The sequence below is a fragment of the Plecotus auritus genome (genome assembly GCF_963455305.1).
Source record: "Plecotus auritus genome assembly, chromosome: 3".
NCBI classification, from domain to species: Eukaryota; Metazoa; Chordata; class Mammalia; order Chiroptera; family Vespertilionidae; genus Plecotus; species Plecotus auritus.
In genome coordinates, this window is record NC_137772.1 from 30293710 (window position 1) to 30310930 (window position 17221).

General features: G+C 46.3%; 1 protein-coding gene across 1 annotated transcript; it reads right to left on the bottom strand.

The window, feature by feature from the left end:
- Nucleotides 1-629: 629 nt before the first annotated feature.
- Nucleotides 630-7484, bottom strand: CFAP97D2 (CFAP97 domain containing 2; the record flags this gene model as incomplete). Its single annotated transcript, XM_080659024.1, has 3 exons — nt 630-752; nt 1663-1743; nt 7395-7484. 3 exons carry the CDS (start codon nt 7482-7484, stop codon nt 630-632), a joined length of 294 nt encoding a protein of 97 aa, XP_080515150.1.
- Between the last annotated feature and the right edge of the window lie 9737 nt (nt 7485-17221).

The window sequence follows — 17221 nt, forward strand, 5'->3', positions numbered from 1 at the left end:
CTTTATTTCTTTTTTCCCAATTGGGATGCCTTTTATGTCATGTCCAATAAGGCTTGGACTTCCCCACACTAGGCTGCAAATGAAGTCAGTTCCTTTTGGGGAGAGATCAGGAGCTCTCTGTGCTCTGGTCTGCTTCTCCCCCTGGGTAAAATCTCAGAGCACTGGAGCTGAAGTGGGGACAATGGTAAGCTTCTCTCTGAGTGACACTAGGGATTAACTGTTAGACTAGGCCCCTTCATTGCAGCTTTAAGGTAATCAATACTGAACAGTGATTTTACACTCAGATTAAATATCTGTCTTTAAAGTGGAAAGTGATGCTAGATCTAATGTATACTATCCAAGGAAAGTGGAGATTGACCCATAGCTCCAGATTTTAACGACAGTGACTGGATAGTGGGTACAACTAGGAGGCCCAGGATGTTCCTAACACCCAGGCTGATTCCACCTGCCCCAAACCTTCCTGAGTGAAGCCAAATCTTAGGTAAAACGTGGACCACAGAGAAAAAGGCCATTCTCTGGCATGTGGTCGAGGGATGACAGAAATGCTTCACTCTGTCTCATGGGCAACTCTTCTGCTCAGGCCCTGGAGCCAAGCGCTCCAGGTCCTTTCAGGTGGTTCTGGGCCCCAGTTACCTCCTGTGTGTGTAGTCGTCTCTGCTGTCAGTCTGTCCCCTGGTCCTCATGATGCAGGCCACCTTCTCCAGCAGCAGGCGGTTGTCCCTGTTAATGACGGAGAGCCTCTCCTCCTCGAGCTGGGGGCAGACACAGGAGCCTCTATAAGCGCCAGCTGCATCTGTGCCATTCCTGTGCACAGATTTATCCAGAGGATCCCTCAACCCCTTTGCCTTGAGTACCCTGTGGGTTTCCCATTGCCCCCAAGCTTCAGCAATGAGTGTGATGTGTGCAGGCTCCTTGGTCTCTGAATTGGAAACCATTAGGATGGAGCCAAATCTCACATGCTTGGAGTGAAAGTAACAGAAAAGATGATATGATTCTTTGTGAAATTATGTCATTCTCTAAAATTCTGACCTGTGACAGTGATGCTACTGAGGAAATCACTTTATATTTTAAGAAAGGTATTTTATACTGCTCAGAAGAAGAAAAGATTTAAGCTCAGGGAAGTCAACAATTCTCTTGTTTTAAGTTTTTACATTGATCTGATGATTTGCTAGAAAGTGGTTACTCAGTTTTTGTTCTGCTAATTTAGGATAGTATTACTTAACAGGCACATAAAAAGCACACAGTAGTTTGCTTTGGGGGCATTATTATCAGCATAAACTATGTGATTCGTAGTTTCACTTGGTGGCTTAAGCATCAAGAAATATATATTCTGAGGTGGCCATGAAATGGCCTGGTATAAAGAAATGATGCTAATTACTTAATTACTGAATAAATTACCACTGTGAATTTCCTCCCCTCTCCCTCCCCCTTTTCCTCAAAGCATGATGGTTCAACATGAAGACTAGAGAAAGATTTCTGGTACAGTCACCCATTAGTTCCATTTGGAGCGTGACAAGGTTGATGGTCGCCTGGACAGCATTCTATCTTTGATAGTGACTTGTTTATTCCTCAGTAAGCCTGCCTTTTCCATTTTCCTGGGTTTTGAAGCTGACATTTTCTAGTTATCTATGATGGTAGCTGAGAGGTAAAACGGAAAGATACCTTCAGCTTCTTGAGGTTCAGGTGGAAGTGGCTGAGAAACAGCGGGGCATGGGTGTCCACGAGTGGCTGGGCATCCCGGACCTGCGGCACAGAGCGGGCGATGTGACCTCAGGCACACTTGTAGTAGATAATTAATGTGAGCTTAGACTGTGCAGCTTCTGGGTTGCTGGCACTGGGGACATACATTGAGTGGCCAAATTATTTTGATCTCTGAACGCATAATAATCTGGTCAGTCAGTGTGTGTGTGTGTGTGTGTGTGTGTGTGTGTGTGTGTGTGTATATATATATATATATATATATATATATATGTATATACATTTTAGAGGCCTGGCGCATGAATTCGTGCATTGGTGGGGTCCGGCCAGCCTGGCCAGGGGGAGGGGACATGGGTTGGTCAAACTCCTGGTCGAGGGGACAATTTGCATATTAGCCTTTTATTATATAAGATATACACTGAGTGGCCAGATTATTAGGTGTTCAGAGATCATAATAATCTGGCCACTCAGTGTATATAGATCAGTATTCTTGGCACCAAAGTTTCCAAGTCGGCTGTGGTAGAAAGTTCTCAATGAGGCTCAGGACTTGATTCAGAATCCAAAAAATATCCCCTGGAGGAACCAGGCAGCCCTAAAAAATGAGCCTATTGTGTCATTTTCAAGTAGAGAATTAAATGGGTACAGAGTGCGGTTTCATTAACCGTAGCCATCAGCTGACATTTCTGTTCTGCACTCTGTTGCCAAGACCTTTAAGACAGTGAATTATGTCCCTGTATCCACCTCACTCTAATCTCTGAGCCTCCAGCAATATTTTTAGAATGAGCGCCTTCAACATTGATTACCTGCAAAATGATCCCTGCAGAGTTTCCTATCAGAAAATGTACAAGCAAGAGAAGAAATATATGTTTTAAAACGTGATGGACTAAATGCATGAGGGCTATTTACCATTTGCAATAAAAAGGAATCCCCTCAGATTCTATACAAATACTTGCTTATAGATATCACTAACCACCGGGACCTGTTAGCTGATAACCTGAGAGTGACAGCATTGGGAAGCTCCACAGCTGAGTCTGCCGAAATGATAATGTGAGCACCATGCACTCTGGGAATCAAACCCCGGAGATGGAACGGAGCCCGTGTGTGGAGAGCCAGGAGATGGTGAAAAGACTGGATGGTGAGAGGGTTTGAATAACACACTCATTTTGGAATGCTTTTAACATTTCATTTTGTTTTATAACATGTAACATGTTTACATGGCTCCGAAGTCAAATCTGTCAAACAGCTTCTTTTTGTGGTCTGAACCCTACCATCTTCGCCCTATTCCCTATTGACAAATATTCTAACTTTACAGTGATTCCTTTTATTTCTGAAAATATACATACTAGTACATATATTACACACATTTTCATCCCCTCTTTTTTATTTTTATTTATAATTATTATTTTAATCTTTATTGTTGAAAGTATTACATAGGCCCTCCTTTCCCGCCTATTAACCTCTCCCAGCCCACTCCCATCCCTGGTCCAGATCCCCACCACTCCATTGTCTGTGTCCGTGGGTTATGCATATAAGCATACAAGTTCATTGGTTGATTTCTTCCCACCCACCCGCCCCTGCCTTCCCTCTGCATCCCCTCTTTTTTAGATATAAAGAGCACATTTTCAAACATTGTTTTTTTCAAAATACATTCTAGAGATAACTTTATAGTAATATATACAGCTGTTTTTCATCCGTTTTTATAGCTGCATAATATTTCACTGTGTGAAAGCATCCTAATTTATTCACCCAGCTCACTTTTAATGGGCATTTTGGTTAGTTCCAATTTTGCTATTACAAATAATGCTGCAATTAGAATCTTTTGCAATTTCTTCATGTATCTTTGCCAGTGTACCTCTGGAGTGGATACTTAGAAATGAGACTGCTGGGTAAAGGAAAAATGCGTGTATTATTTCATTAGACATTGCTAAATCATCCCCTAACCCCTCCCCCCCTACACACAGAGGGCTGTGCCCTTTTGCCCACCAGAGCACTGCCAACAAGTTTGGGGACTTATGCCAATCTGATAGTTAAGAAATGGCATTAGAGTATAAGTTTAATTTGCATTTCTCTATTATAAGTGAAGTTGATAATCTTTTTATAGTTTAAGAGCTATTTGCAGTTCTTTTTCTGTGAACTTTTGTTCATATCACTTGTCCATTTTCATATGGGGTTGTTTGCATTTTTCTTTTTCTTTTTAGAAGTCTTTTATACATAAGGATATTTTAATATGTTTTTTAAAATATAGTTTTGTTGATTTCAGAGAGGAAGGGAGAGGGAAAGAGAGAGATAGAAACATCAATGATGAGAGAGAATTATCAATCAGCTGCTTCCTGCACACCCCCTACTACGGATTGAGCCTGCAACCCAGGCATGTGCCCTGACCCAGTATCAAACCAGCGACTTCAAGGTTAATGGGTCAATGCTCAACCACTGAGCCACACCAGCCGGGCTATACATAAGGATGTTAACCCTTTGTGATTTAATTTGTAATTACTTTCCCCAACTTATATTTATTTTTTCATTGATTCTTTTGGATTCATCAGTTATTTAATCATTTCATCCACACATAGAAAAAAAAAAAAACAATCAGTACCTATTTTCTTGGCTAATGGATTTGTCTTGTCTATTTGTATTGGCTAATACCTCCAACACAATTTAAAAAAAAACATATAAGAGATAGTAGGCATACTTGTCTTATTTCTTACTTTATAGGGAACACTTTTAGTGTTTCCCTGTTAATTAAGATAATGGCTTAAGGATGAGATATTTATATTTTATTATATTAGACAAATACAATTTGTATTTTATTAAGGTTATTTTGATTTTATTTTAGCGTAAGTGTGTAATCAAGTGTAAGGTAGAGGCTCTGTTGAGATGCCAGGATGAGACATGTTCTGGATTCTAGAGATAGTTTTGGGCATGGTGGTCTCCTTCAAGTCTATTTTCTCCACTCTATTGCATCGAAGTCCCTTATATTCCCAGGTTTCTCAGCCAAGCAGTAAGAAACAAAATTACTTTAAAGAACTGACTTCCCCTATTCTTAATATGGAAGAATTTGTTCTAAGTAAAAAAAAAAATTTTTTAATCCTCACCTGAGGACATGCTTTGACAGAGGGAGGGGGAGGGAGGGATGAAGGGAGGGTCAGAGGGAAGGAGGGAAGGAAGGAGGAGGGAGGGAAAAAATTGATGTGAGAAAGAAACTTTGATTAGTTGCCTTCCATATACTCCCCAGCTGGGTATCAAACCCACAACCCAGGTATATGCCCTGACAGGGAATCAAACCAGCAACTTTTGGTGCACAGGACAACACTCAACTAACTGAGCCACTCTGACTGGTTTAGCCAAGCTTTAATGCCATGGAGTGTAAAAGGGTCTTGCTGGTTCTTCCCTGCTGCCTCCAGGTAGAGCAGGGTGGTTCCCACACCCACAACCCCCATTCCTCCTCACCCTCGTTCTGCTGCAAGCCCACGTTTCCTCTCACTCACTGGGGCCTTTAGCATCTGGGCCACAGTTTTGTATTCCCCTAAATGAGTTCTACACCATGGGGACAGCTGTGCCAGGTCTCCAGGCATCGTCCTCACAGGAACCACCCCTTTGGGAAGCTGTGCTTCAGTTGTCCCATTCTTCACCCACAGTCCCTTTCAGCTTTCTTAGTTGACTGTGCTCAAGAGTGACTCCTTGACCTTACATGGCTCCCAGCATCTCTCCTTGACTGGCTCCCCCTCTTTACCTCATCCCCTTCCAGGTAAGAGCTGTGGCCCTCCCTTTAACTCCTCATGCCAGGATCACTGGTTCCTTGGCCCCATGCCCTGCTGACCACGAGCTGTATGGGGGTGTGCCAGCACTCCATTGTTAGCCCCAGCAACCGTGTGTTTTGGGGACATCGTAGAACTGCATGGGTCGGTGTTATGTGAGTTTATGCTGCCCAACCACACCTGGGGCCCATGCCAACTGTCAACACACTCTCCATTCAATCGGCTCTCCACTTTCCACAATGACTCTTTTGAATCTTTCTCATCTTACAGTTTCTTAGGCACAGAGCCTGGTTACTCATTTTCACTGGGGGTGTTTATCAACCACCTCTTATCAGGGATGATTCTAGTCCCTGGGATACAAAAACAAACAACACAACACCCATAGTGTTGACATTCTTGTCTATTGTTCAAAGAGGTGATGCTAATTGGTTTATACTTGTTATTGTCATGCATACCCTTTTCTCTTTTTTAAAATATATTTTTATTGATTTCAGAAAGGAGAGGGAGAGAGATAGGAACATCAATGATGAGAGAGAATCATCGATTGGCATGTGCCCTTGACCAGAATTGAACCGCGACCTCCTGGTTCATAGGTCAACACTCAACCACTGAGCCATACTGGCCGCGCATGAATACCTTTTTCAATCTTTCCCTGGCAACAACTATGTACTAAGCGGGTACTGTGTGCTCTAGGTGCTGAGAATATCATGGTGACAGGACACAGCCACCCCCTCACAGGCTGGGGGAAACAAACAAAATAATAAATCTGTTACATCAATCATGAAGCAACATGAGACAGCAGAACAAGAGACTACAGAGCCATGTGGAGATGCACTTCTTAGGGCACAGACAAGACTTCTAGAAAGATCAGAGGTCTAGGAAGTGAGGGTGAGCCCTGGAACAGCTGGGAGAAGAGTGCTCAGTGGAACTCTCAAGGAGCACAAGGGGTTCAGGACCCAGTTGTGCATATGGGCACCTGGCCAGCCTTGCAATAAGTGCCACCTGAGCCTCCCTGAGGCCATCGTGTCACACCACAACCCAGCTGGGCAGAGCCCTGAAGGAGTAGAAAGGTTTGCCTGGGTTTCATTATCCTGCAGAAACCTTGGTTCCACTGCTTGGTGGGGGTGATCACTACAGACAATCACTGAGCAACAGTCTGTTCCAGAACATCCCCTCAGAGCATTTCTCAACCTGGATGAACACTTGTGTGGACCAACCCAGCACTGAGCAGTTGGATGGCTCCCCTGAGGTCTCATAGGCAAAAGACCACAGCAGGCCATTTGGAAACCTCATGGTGACCTTCTCAAAAGACGTCCACATTTGCATCAAATTAAATGGAAATAATAATGAATCTTCTAATGGAGATAAAAATGGCTTTTTGTCCCCACTGGAGAATGCTGATTTTTTAAAAATCTTCACCCGAGAATATGCTTATTGATTTTAGAGAGGGGGGGATGGAGAGAAACATTGATGTGAGAGAGAATATTGATCAGTTGCCTCCTGTATGCTCCCACAACCTAGGTATGTGCCATGATCAGAAATCAAACCTGCAACCTTTCAGTATATGAGACCATTCTCTAACCAACTGAGGCACACTGGCCATGGTGGAGTGTGCCGTTTTGATCTGAGAAGGTCTCTCAGATCTTTTTGTCTTAAGTTACTTTTGAGTGAATTGTGAAAAACTAAGTACTTTATAAACATATGTTTTAATTGAGATGGGTATGGTCTTAAAACATGACACATGAAAACCATGATCTATTTAATGGAATTTTTATTGTATGGCAACATATGTGACCAACTTTTAAGGAAATGTCATTTCAACCATTCCATCGCTGAAAAGAAAATTAGCTTTTGGTTTTCAGGGAAAGCCCTGGCATTTCATGGTTACTGTTTTGGGGGCCTCGCCTTGAGCCACCAGAGCCTGGCACCCACCGTTCCTACCTTTTTCCTGTGATCCTGGTAGGCTTTCTCCCATGTGCTCTGCAGGTACTCACTTCTGCAGGGAAGTGTCAGCCGGGGTGCCCTGGACATCGCAAACAGCAACACCAACCTGCTCCTGCAGAGAGAGACTGGTTCAGGCCAAGGTGCAACCCTGGAAAGGGCTGTGTTTGCTGGCTCACATGACAGTTGCCAAGGCATCTGGGCTAAGGAGAAAGGAAAGAGGACAAGAGGATCGCCTAAGCGTGCTTAACAGAGAATTGAATGCTAGTATTCTTCCACTCCAATGAATATTTTCTAAAGAGATCTTGACTGGCTTAGTGATGCCATTTGATAACCACCTCTTGCCTCCCCCATAATAGGTCAAAGAATTTCTCCTCCAACTAACTTTTCTCCTTCCCTTCCTGGCTTCTTTCTTTGCTTTCTTCTTCCTCTCTCCCCTTGTCTTTTCTTTCCCTTCTTTCTCATGTTTTCTCCTTCCTCCCTTCTTTCCACCCTTCCTTATTCCTGCTCTCCCTTATCCTATATAATAAAGAGGTAATATGCAATCATGCCGTCACACAAGATGGCTGCCTCCATGTGGTCAAAGATGGCCGCCATAAGATGGCCGGCAGGGGAGGGTACTTGTGGGTGATCAGGCCAGCAGAGGAGGGCAGTTAGGGGCAACCAGGCCTGTAAGGGAGGGAGGGCAGTTGTGGGGGAACCAGCCCTGCAAGGGAGGGCATTTAGGGGTGACTGGGCCTGCAGGGGAGGGCAGTGGGGGGGGCCAGGCCTGTAAGGGAGGACAGTTAAGGGTGACTGGACCAGCAGGGGAGGGCAGTTAGGGGTGACTGGACCAGCAGGGGAGGGCAGTTAGGGGTGACTAGGCTGGCAGGGGAGGGCAGTTGGGGACGACCAGGCCAGCAGGGGAGGGCAGTTGGGGGTTAGGCAGGGGAGGGCGGTTGGGAGCGATCAGGCCAACAGAGAAGGGCAGTTGGGGGCAATTGGGCCACAGGGGAGCAGTTAGGCATCGATCAGGCTGGCAAGGGAGTGGTTCCGGGGTGATCAGGCTGGCAGGCAGGTGAGCAGTTGGGAGCCAGCAGTCCTGGATTGTGAGAGGGATGTGCGACTGCTGGTTTAGGTAGGCCTGATTCCACAGCAATCGAGCCTAAACTGGCAGTTGGACATCCCCCGAGGGGTCCCAGATTGGAGAAGGTGCAGGCTGGGCTGAGGGACACCCCCCACCCAGTGCATGAATTTCATGCACTGGGCCTCTAGTCTTTTAGTAATTTATAATAATTTGGACAATTCCAAATACTTTTACTTGCAATTTAGGTGGCAGATCTTCATTAATTTTTTTTCAATTAATTTGAGGATTAGTTATAGAAAGTTTTAGCCATTTTAAACCCTTCCTTGCTGAGTGGCTTTTATCTGGTTGGGATGGGTTTTCTATGAGACAAGTGAAGTAAAAGTCATGCTGGCATATCTGTTGAGTCATACAGTTTTGTTGAAATCATATGCATCATTTTGGAAATGACATGATTAGAAGAATTGGTTAACAACAAAGTAGCAATATTATTTTCATTTCAGAATTCTAATCTTCATGACATTACAGTATCCATTACAGAACATGTTGTAGTGCAGAATTAGTGAATGGGAACTCATTGTTCAGTTGTATGTAAATAAAGATAAAGGGCATTTTATGAGAAATTGTGCTCCGCTTGTTAGCATGATTCAGTGCCTGTCAGTCTGAAAGAGAATTAACCAAGCTTAAATTGAATCAGACTTGGGAAAAATAAGATGTGAATGAACAGAATATGATTGTCCCTTTTTCTGCTTTAGGCAGCTGAGTTACCCTGTACTTTGCTGGTTCTGATGATCTTCAAGATTTTGGCAAAAACCTTTGTAGGCTAGTAAAGTGGTTGATATATTGACAGTTACAAAACAGTTTGAAACACTGATAAGGATTCATATACATCAAGCAATTAGTCATAAAAGTGGAAAATGGAAAAGTCTGGAGTTTAATTAATGGTAAGTGGCCATGTTAATTTCTACTAATGTTCTTTTCCTTATTCCAAGATCTAATCCATGATACCACTTTGCAATTTGTGAATTTTTTTATATTGAGCTGGGTTTGAATGTTTAATATCACACAGTTTCTACTCATACCCTGCAGAAAATAAATAACAAAGCCTATTTTTCATTTGATTATTCAGATAATAATTGTGTGTTTAGCTTCAGCCTTCATCAGTGTTTTGGCCCAACATTGACTTGAATATTGAGTTTATTAGAAATGCCCTGAAATATTACCAAGTGATAAGTATCCCGAATGTGTGAAGACCATTACATAGAACTAACTGTTGTATTGTTTATAGTATACTAGAGGCCCAGTGCATGCAATTCGTGCACAGGGGTGGGGGGAGGCGGGGGAGAGGAGTGTCCCTCAGCCCAGCCTGCACCCTCTCCAATCTGGGACCCCTTGAGGGATGTCCAACCTCCCATTTAGGCCCGATCCTACTGGGATCGGGCCTAAATGGGCCGTCGGACATCCCTTTCACAATCCAGGACTGCTGGTTCCCAACTGCTCGCCTGCCTCTGCCTGATTGCTCCTAACTGCTTCTGCCTGCCAGCCTGATCACCCCCTAAACACTCTACTGTCAGCCTGATCAATGACTAACTGCTCCCTGGCTGGCCCGATTGCCCCTAACTGCCCTCCCCTGCCAGTCTGGTCACCTCTAACTGTCCTCCCCTGCAGGCCTGGTCGCCCCAAACAGCCCTCCCCTGCTGGCCTGGTCACCCCTAACTGCCCTCCCCTGCAGGCCTGGCCCCCCCCCCCAACTCCCTTCCCTGCAGGACTGGTCCCCCCCAACTACCCTCCCCTGCAGGCCTGGGTCCCCCCACAACTGTCCTCCCCTGCAGGCCTGGTCTCCCCCACTGCCATCCTCTGCTGACTCAGTCACTCCTAATTGCCCTCCCTGCTGGCCTGATTTCCCACAACTACCCTCCCCTGCAGGCCTGGTCACCCCTAACTTCCCTCCCCTGCTGGCCTGGTCCCCCCCAAACTGCCCTCCCCTGCAGACCTAGGTCCCCCCCAACTGCCCTCCCCTGCAGGCCTGGGCCCCCCAACTGCCCTCCCCTGCAGGCCTGGGCCCCCCAACTGCCCTCCCCTGCAGGCCTGGCCCCCCCCAACTCCCTTCCCTGCAGGACTGGTCCCCCCCAACTACCCTCCCCTGCAGGCCTGGGTCCCCCCACAACTGTCCTCCCCTGCAGGCCTGGTCCCCCCACAACTGCCCTCCCCTGCTGGCCTGGTCTCCCCCACTGCCATCCTCTGCTGACTCAGTCACTCCTAATTGCCCTCCCTGCTGGCCTGATTTCCCACAACTACCCTCCCCTGCAGGCCTGGTCACCCCTAACTTCCCTCCCCTGCTGGCCTGGTCCCCCCCAAACTGCCCTCCCCTGCAGACCTAGGTCCCCCCCAACTGCCCTCCCCTGCAGACCTAGGTCCCCTCCAACTGCCCTCCCCTGCAGGCCTGGGCCCCCCAACTGCCCTCCCCTGCAGGCCTGGTCCCACCACAACTGCCCTACCCTGCTGTCTTGGTCCCCCTCAACTGCCCTCCCCTGCAAGCCTGGGTCCCCCTCAACTGTCCTCCATTGCAGGCCTGGTCCCCCCCAACTGCCCTCCCTTGCTGGCCTGGTCTCCCCCAACTGCCCTCCTCTGCCAGCCTGGTCACCCCCAACTGCCCACAACTACCCTCCCCTGCCAGCCATCTTGTGGTGGCCATCTTGTGTCCACATGGGGGCAGCCATCTTTGACCACATGGGGGCAGCCATCTTGTGTCTTGGAGTGATGGTCATTTTGCATATTACTCTTTTATTAGATAGGATGGTACAAAGTCTTTGTGATATACTATATATCCATTAAATCCTTAATATTGATAATTCTTTCTGTGTGTCCCATGACTATAACTTTATGTTTAAGCTTCGGTTTTTATGTTCCTCTACCCTTCCACAAGAGCAATGAGATCAAAACAAAGCAACAGACTTCATTCTTATTCCTCAGAACATTAGAGAGAGAGAGAGAGAGAGATCAGTTGCCTTTCATATGTGCCCCAACCAGGGACTGAACCCAAAACACAGGTATGACCTGGAATCCAACTGCCAACCTTTGGGTGCACAGGACTATGCTCAACCAACTGAGCCACTCTGGCATGGGCTGAAGCAATGCAGTTTTAAGGTAAAAATCATGACAGGGATGTCCCTGTGACCTTCACGAGGTGCTTTTAGTATAAATTGGATATATCCATTGGGTGTTTGATTATAATGAAGCATCCATCATATATAAAAACTGCTGTTTGAAATTTTAATCCTGCTATTTTGGCTTCTGTAAACACTTGCTTGCTTAAATAATAAGGAAAATAAGACTACTCCCATTCCAGAGAGGCCATAAACTATGTCCCAGACAGAGTTGTCAGTGCTGGCACCAGGCCAGGCCTTGAGATATGGTCTCATAGCCCCTTCCCAGCATGCAGGCCTTCTTTTTCTCAGAAGAGAAATTCCAAATTTGTGAGACAAAGAGCTAGAAAAAGTATAAATAGAAAAAGTTTCCTCCATGTTGGGGGGCTCAGAATTTGAAAGACACATTTTTCTCTGGGCTTGCGCATAACTATAATAAAATGTAACTCCCTTTTCTCTAAGCGTTGCTTGGTTTTTCTCTGGTCTTCTGTAACAATAAGGAGTTCTAGTTGCCAGTAATTAGTAATATTGATGTTAACTGTAATCTTAGTTATGCAACCACTTCTCAAGAATGTTAGTCCTGAAAAGATTCAATGAGGTCTATTAATCCTATGAGAGAGGAAAAGTTTAGTACACAAACAACGAATTTTAGTGTTATTTACTTACCACTAGTGAAGAGCTGCGCCTACGATGTCCACTGTGGGACACCTGTGCATATTAACACGATGGGATGTAGTGCAACCGATACCATTACAATCGGAAAGATTGTAAACCCAATAAAGCAAGTACCAAATTGTTCCTCCTATAATATGTAAGAATCAAGTGTGTTCACAGAGCCTAGAAGACATCCTAGGAAAGTTAATTTGTTATAGGTGGAGATAAAAAGATTTTTAATTTTGAAAGTGGATTTTATCATATTTGTGTGGTTAATTTTAAAAAAAATCTATTTATTTGATGTGCAAATTAGGCCTCGATCACACCATTTGCAGCCCACCCTTTTCTCCCTGATGACACTTTTCTTATCCAATGAGCTTTGAGAATTCAACTAATACATAATACTGCCCCCCCCCCCCGCCCCCTCCAATCCCCACTTACCCCTTCACAAGACAGAGTCTCTTTCAAAGCAAACAAGAATCTCCTTGGCTTCTGATGTCTAAACAGTGCATTCCTGGGTCCTCACATTTTCTGGTCATGTGGTCAGTGAATGCGTCTTTGCTTAATCAACCCCACACTATTTTCATGGCCTCTGACTGTCTTAGGTCATGTGCAGAGGGGAGCCCACATATTAGGGAAGCACTGAACACTGTGACCATTTCAGGGCCATAAAGTATTCCCTGAAAGAATGTCTAAGGGCACTAGTCCTTTTTCCCTCCTCCTCTCCCAAGCCGGCCTGAGTGAAGAGCTGATTTGAATTTTCAGTCTGCTTTTACTGGGAAACCTGGGCAAAGCTGACCCCTCTGGCAGTCTTGCCAAGCGCTCCCAGCTCCCCGCGTAGAGAAGCAGAGGCACAGGACCCACCATGATCTTTCCCAGGGTCTCTACCCAATTTACTTTTTACTCTGCCTATAGAAGGCAGTGAGACTTTCAGAGCTTCTGTGCTCTTTTAAAGGAGCTATTTTTTTTTTTGTCACTAGTTATTGGTCCTCAAGTCTGGCCTTCCGTGAAGCTCAAGCCATCAGCACAGGGAGGGTGGCTCCCTGGGGGTGAGGGGGCGGGGAAGCGGGTACTGGCTGGATCAGAGGAGTCCGAAGGGCAGCCAGTCCCTGGAGGAGAACCCACAGGTCCTGCCTGCCAGGAAGGCTGCTGGGAGCCGCCTTTGATTGCACACTGGTATGGACACCATCTCAATAGCTCTTGAAGTCTGGTCTCTGCAGGGGGCACAAACTATACAGGATGTGTGTGTGTTCTGAGCCGTGGGGGAGGTGGGGAGGGGGGGTGTCTGGGAGACACTCCAGATGCCCGTGAGCACTTTGGAACTGGTGAGGGAACAGGGCCCCAGGCTCTCAACCCCACCGTCTTTGCTGTCATTTAATGCGGATGTAACTGAAAAATAAATAAACCATTTTCTCCATCATACAAACAAGGAAGCAGTTCATGAGTATTTTTGGCAGCATGGCCTTCCCTTCAAGAAAAAGGAGAAAATGAAACTGAAAAACAAACTATACTCTCTCCTCCATTGTAGAAGGAAAACGAAATGTGTGAAGAGAATAATATTCACCCGAACAGTGAGTGATGAAGCACCTTGACCTCTAGTGGGAGAGCAGTTCTGGACAAGGAATTGCTACCATGGTCTTGTGTCTCGCCAAGACTCCTGACTGTGGGGTGCTGCTCTCCTGACACATTTTTAAGTGACCAGGAGGAGGCTGTGAATGGGAAGCTTCATCTCAGTCCAGCTCGATGACTGTGGAGCCTTCTCTCTGGCAAAGCTAGTCACGGTAGCTCCTCAGCCTGTACCATCTTAAAATGCCCCATGCCCACCACAACCTCCTCCCCTCTTCTCCTTCTCCTCCTTCCCCAGAATTGCCTATCACAATTCCCATTACAGACAGTGATTTCCACTTGGTGCTATGGGTGGAAAACAATCTCCCCACCCCTTCCCATGCTTTACTAAGAGTGCTTATTGCCTAATTGGAAGAACTTCAAGCAAGGCAACTAGAAAAAATGGCCTAATTCAGGGTTTCTTAAGCTAAGCACCATTGACATTTTGGGTCTTTGTGGCTGAATAATTCTCAATGCCAGCAGAAACCTCTCCCTCCCAGAGTGACACCAAAAATGTCTCCAGATGTTGCCAGCTGTACCCTAAGGAGAGCTGGAAGGGGGTGGGGGGAGGGAGTACAGCTATCAACATCTGGAGACATTTTTGGTGTCAGTTGCAAACCATTAATAGGTCTAATCTGTGAAACTTCAGTCTCGGTAACTAGGTTAATTTTGAGGGAGATTTGTGAGGTCAGAACAGATAGTTGTCTTTCATGTGTGATAACAGGGAGACTGTTATTTATTGTTATTAAGTCCAGGCAGGCAGGAAGCACAGATTGGCCTAAAGAGTCTGTATCCATGAGAAAGGCAGTTAGGTGAAAGGCTGTCTGCCCTTCGGAAGGGTCTGCGCATGTGAAGGGACCATGAGGATGGGCGGGGTTAAGGAAAATGGAGAACCTGGGGTGTAAGCCAGGAAGCTGGTGGACAGTTGTGTGGTATGCAGTGTAATTTCTCCCCACAACTATCAAGACCCCAGTAAAGTTACTAAGCTCTCAAAACCAAATTGTAAGTGGGTTTCCTTGTGGGAAATTACAGTGTGTGCCCGCTAGTTCAAGACCAACCTGAGGAAGCACATATGGACCTGCAGCAGAGATGAGAGGCCCTGGAGGTAGGAAGATTGGAAGGTCACAGGAATCATGGAAAGGGTAATAACTTGCACAAACTGGGCCAAGTTTACCAAAACTGATGAGAAAGATAGATCAGGAACCCAAATAATAAGTAATTTTCTTCTTGGCCTCAGCATCCTTTCTATCAGTAGGTTATGTATGAAAGCAGTGTGTGCTATGGAGTGCACACACCTCTGATGGCAGTTAGGACTTTTTTGTTTTTTTGTTAATCCTCACCTGAGGATATTTTTCTATTGATTTTTATTTTAAAAAATATATTTTATTGATTTTTCACAGAGAGGAAGGGAGAGGGATAGAGAGTTAGAAACATCGATGAGAGAGAAACATTGATCAGCTGCCTCCTGCACACCCCCTACTGGGGATGTGCCTGCAGCCAAAGTACATGCCCTTGACCGGAATCGAACCTGGGACCCTTCAGTCCGCAGGCCGATGCTCTATCCACTGAGCCAAACCAGTTAGGGCCCATTGATTTTTAGAGAGAGTGGAATGGAGGGGGAGAGACAGAAAGAGAGCAACATTGATGTGAGAGAGACATGGGCCCTGGGCTGTGGATTGAGCCTGCAGCCCAGGTGCACATCCTTGACTGGGATCGAACCCCAGACCTTATAGTCTCTGGGCTGACACTCTATCCACTGAGCCAAACCAGCTAGGGCAAGAACTTTTGTTCTAGAAGCAAGGCAAGTGGCAGAAGCCCTAGGCTAGGTGTCCCCAGTCCCAAGATTATTGGGATACTAGAGGCCTGTTGCAGGAAGATTCCTGCAATAGGGCTTCCTGCGTCGGTCTGCTTCCCTCCCTTCTCCGCAGCCCCGCCTGCTTGCTTCTCCGCAGCTTCGCTCCCTTCTGCAATGCTTGGCTTCCTTCTATGCTGTCTTCAGTCTTTGCTCTACTCCTGGATATGCAAATTAACCACCATCTTGGTTGGATTAATTTGCATACTCACTCCTGATTGGCTGGTGGGCGTGGCTGGTGGGCATGGCTTGTGGGTGTAGCGGAGGTATGGTCAATTTGCATATTACTCTTTTATTAGATAGATAGGCTTCGTAACTTCTGTTCTTATGCCTTCCCCAAATCTATGGCAAGGTCTCATCATCTCTGTTCTCTTTCAATTACATTCTTATTATAAAATAAAGGCCTGGTGCATGAAAATTCATGCACTGGAGGTGGGGTCCCTCAGCCCGGCCTGCCCCCTCTCACAGTCTGGGAGCTTTCAGGGGTGGGAGGCAACCTGGTGATCAGGGGAAGGCGATGCCCCCATCACACCTCTGCTTCTGCCACTGCTGGCAGTGCAAGCCTTGGTCGGCCCTGGTTACCTGAGCTTTGGGTGGCCCTGGGAGGCTGGGAAGCCACCATCTGAGGCTTGCCTGTGCCTCGGGAGTCGGCTGGGCAGCCACCATCCAAGGCTTGCCTGCGCCTCAGGATGGCCCTGGGCAGCTAGGGGGCTGAGGGGACTGGGGGACTCCGGAGGCAGGTGCGTGGAGTGGCCAGACCTACCTGGAGGCGGGCCTGGCTGTGCTGCGTGCCCGCTGCCCCGGCAGGGCTGAGAGGACTGGACGCTGCCATCTTGTGGCTGTGGGTGCCACCATCTTTGAGGGCATGGCAGTCAATTAGCATATTCCCTTTTTATTGGCTGTGGGCACCACCATATTTGTGAGGGTGTGATGGTCAATTAGCATATTCCCTCTTTATTAGTTGCAGATACCTTTTGGGGTGTTTGTCCAGCTCCCATGCTCCACCAACTTTCTAGACCTTCCCCTAGCTGCCATGTTCTTACCATATGATGCCCTCAGCCCTGCCCTTGGCCTGGGCCCCAGCTGATTGGATCAATAAAATGATCTCTTTAGAAATTGGAATTAGCGTTTGAATTCAGTTAGTCTGTCTGGGCATGTGCTGGCACTGAGACACCCACACATTTTTGGGAGATGAGAGAGTGATTTTCTTTTCTTTTTTTTTAAAATTTAATAAATCTTTATTGTTCAGATTATTACAATTGTTTCTCCTTTTTCCCCCCATAGCTCCCCTCCACCCGGTTCCCACCCCACCGTCTGCCCTTACCTCCCCCAACACTGTCCTCATCCATAGGTGTATGATTTTTGTCCAGTCTTTTCATGCACCCCCCATACCCTTTTCCCCCTAAGAATTATCAGTCCACTCCCTTTCTATGCCCCTGATTCTATTATATTCACCAGTTTATTCTGTTCCTCAGATTTTTTATTCACTTGATTTTTAGGTTCACTT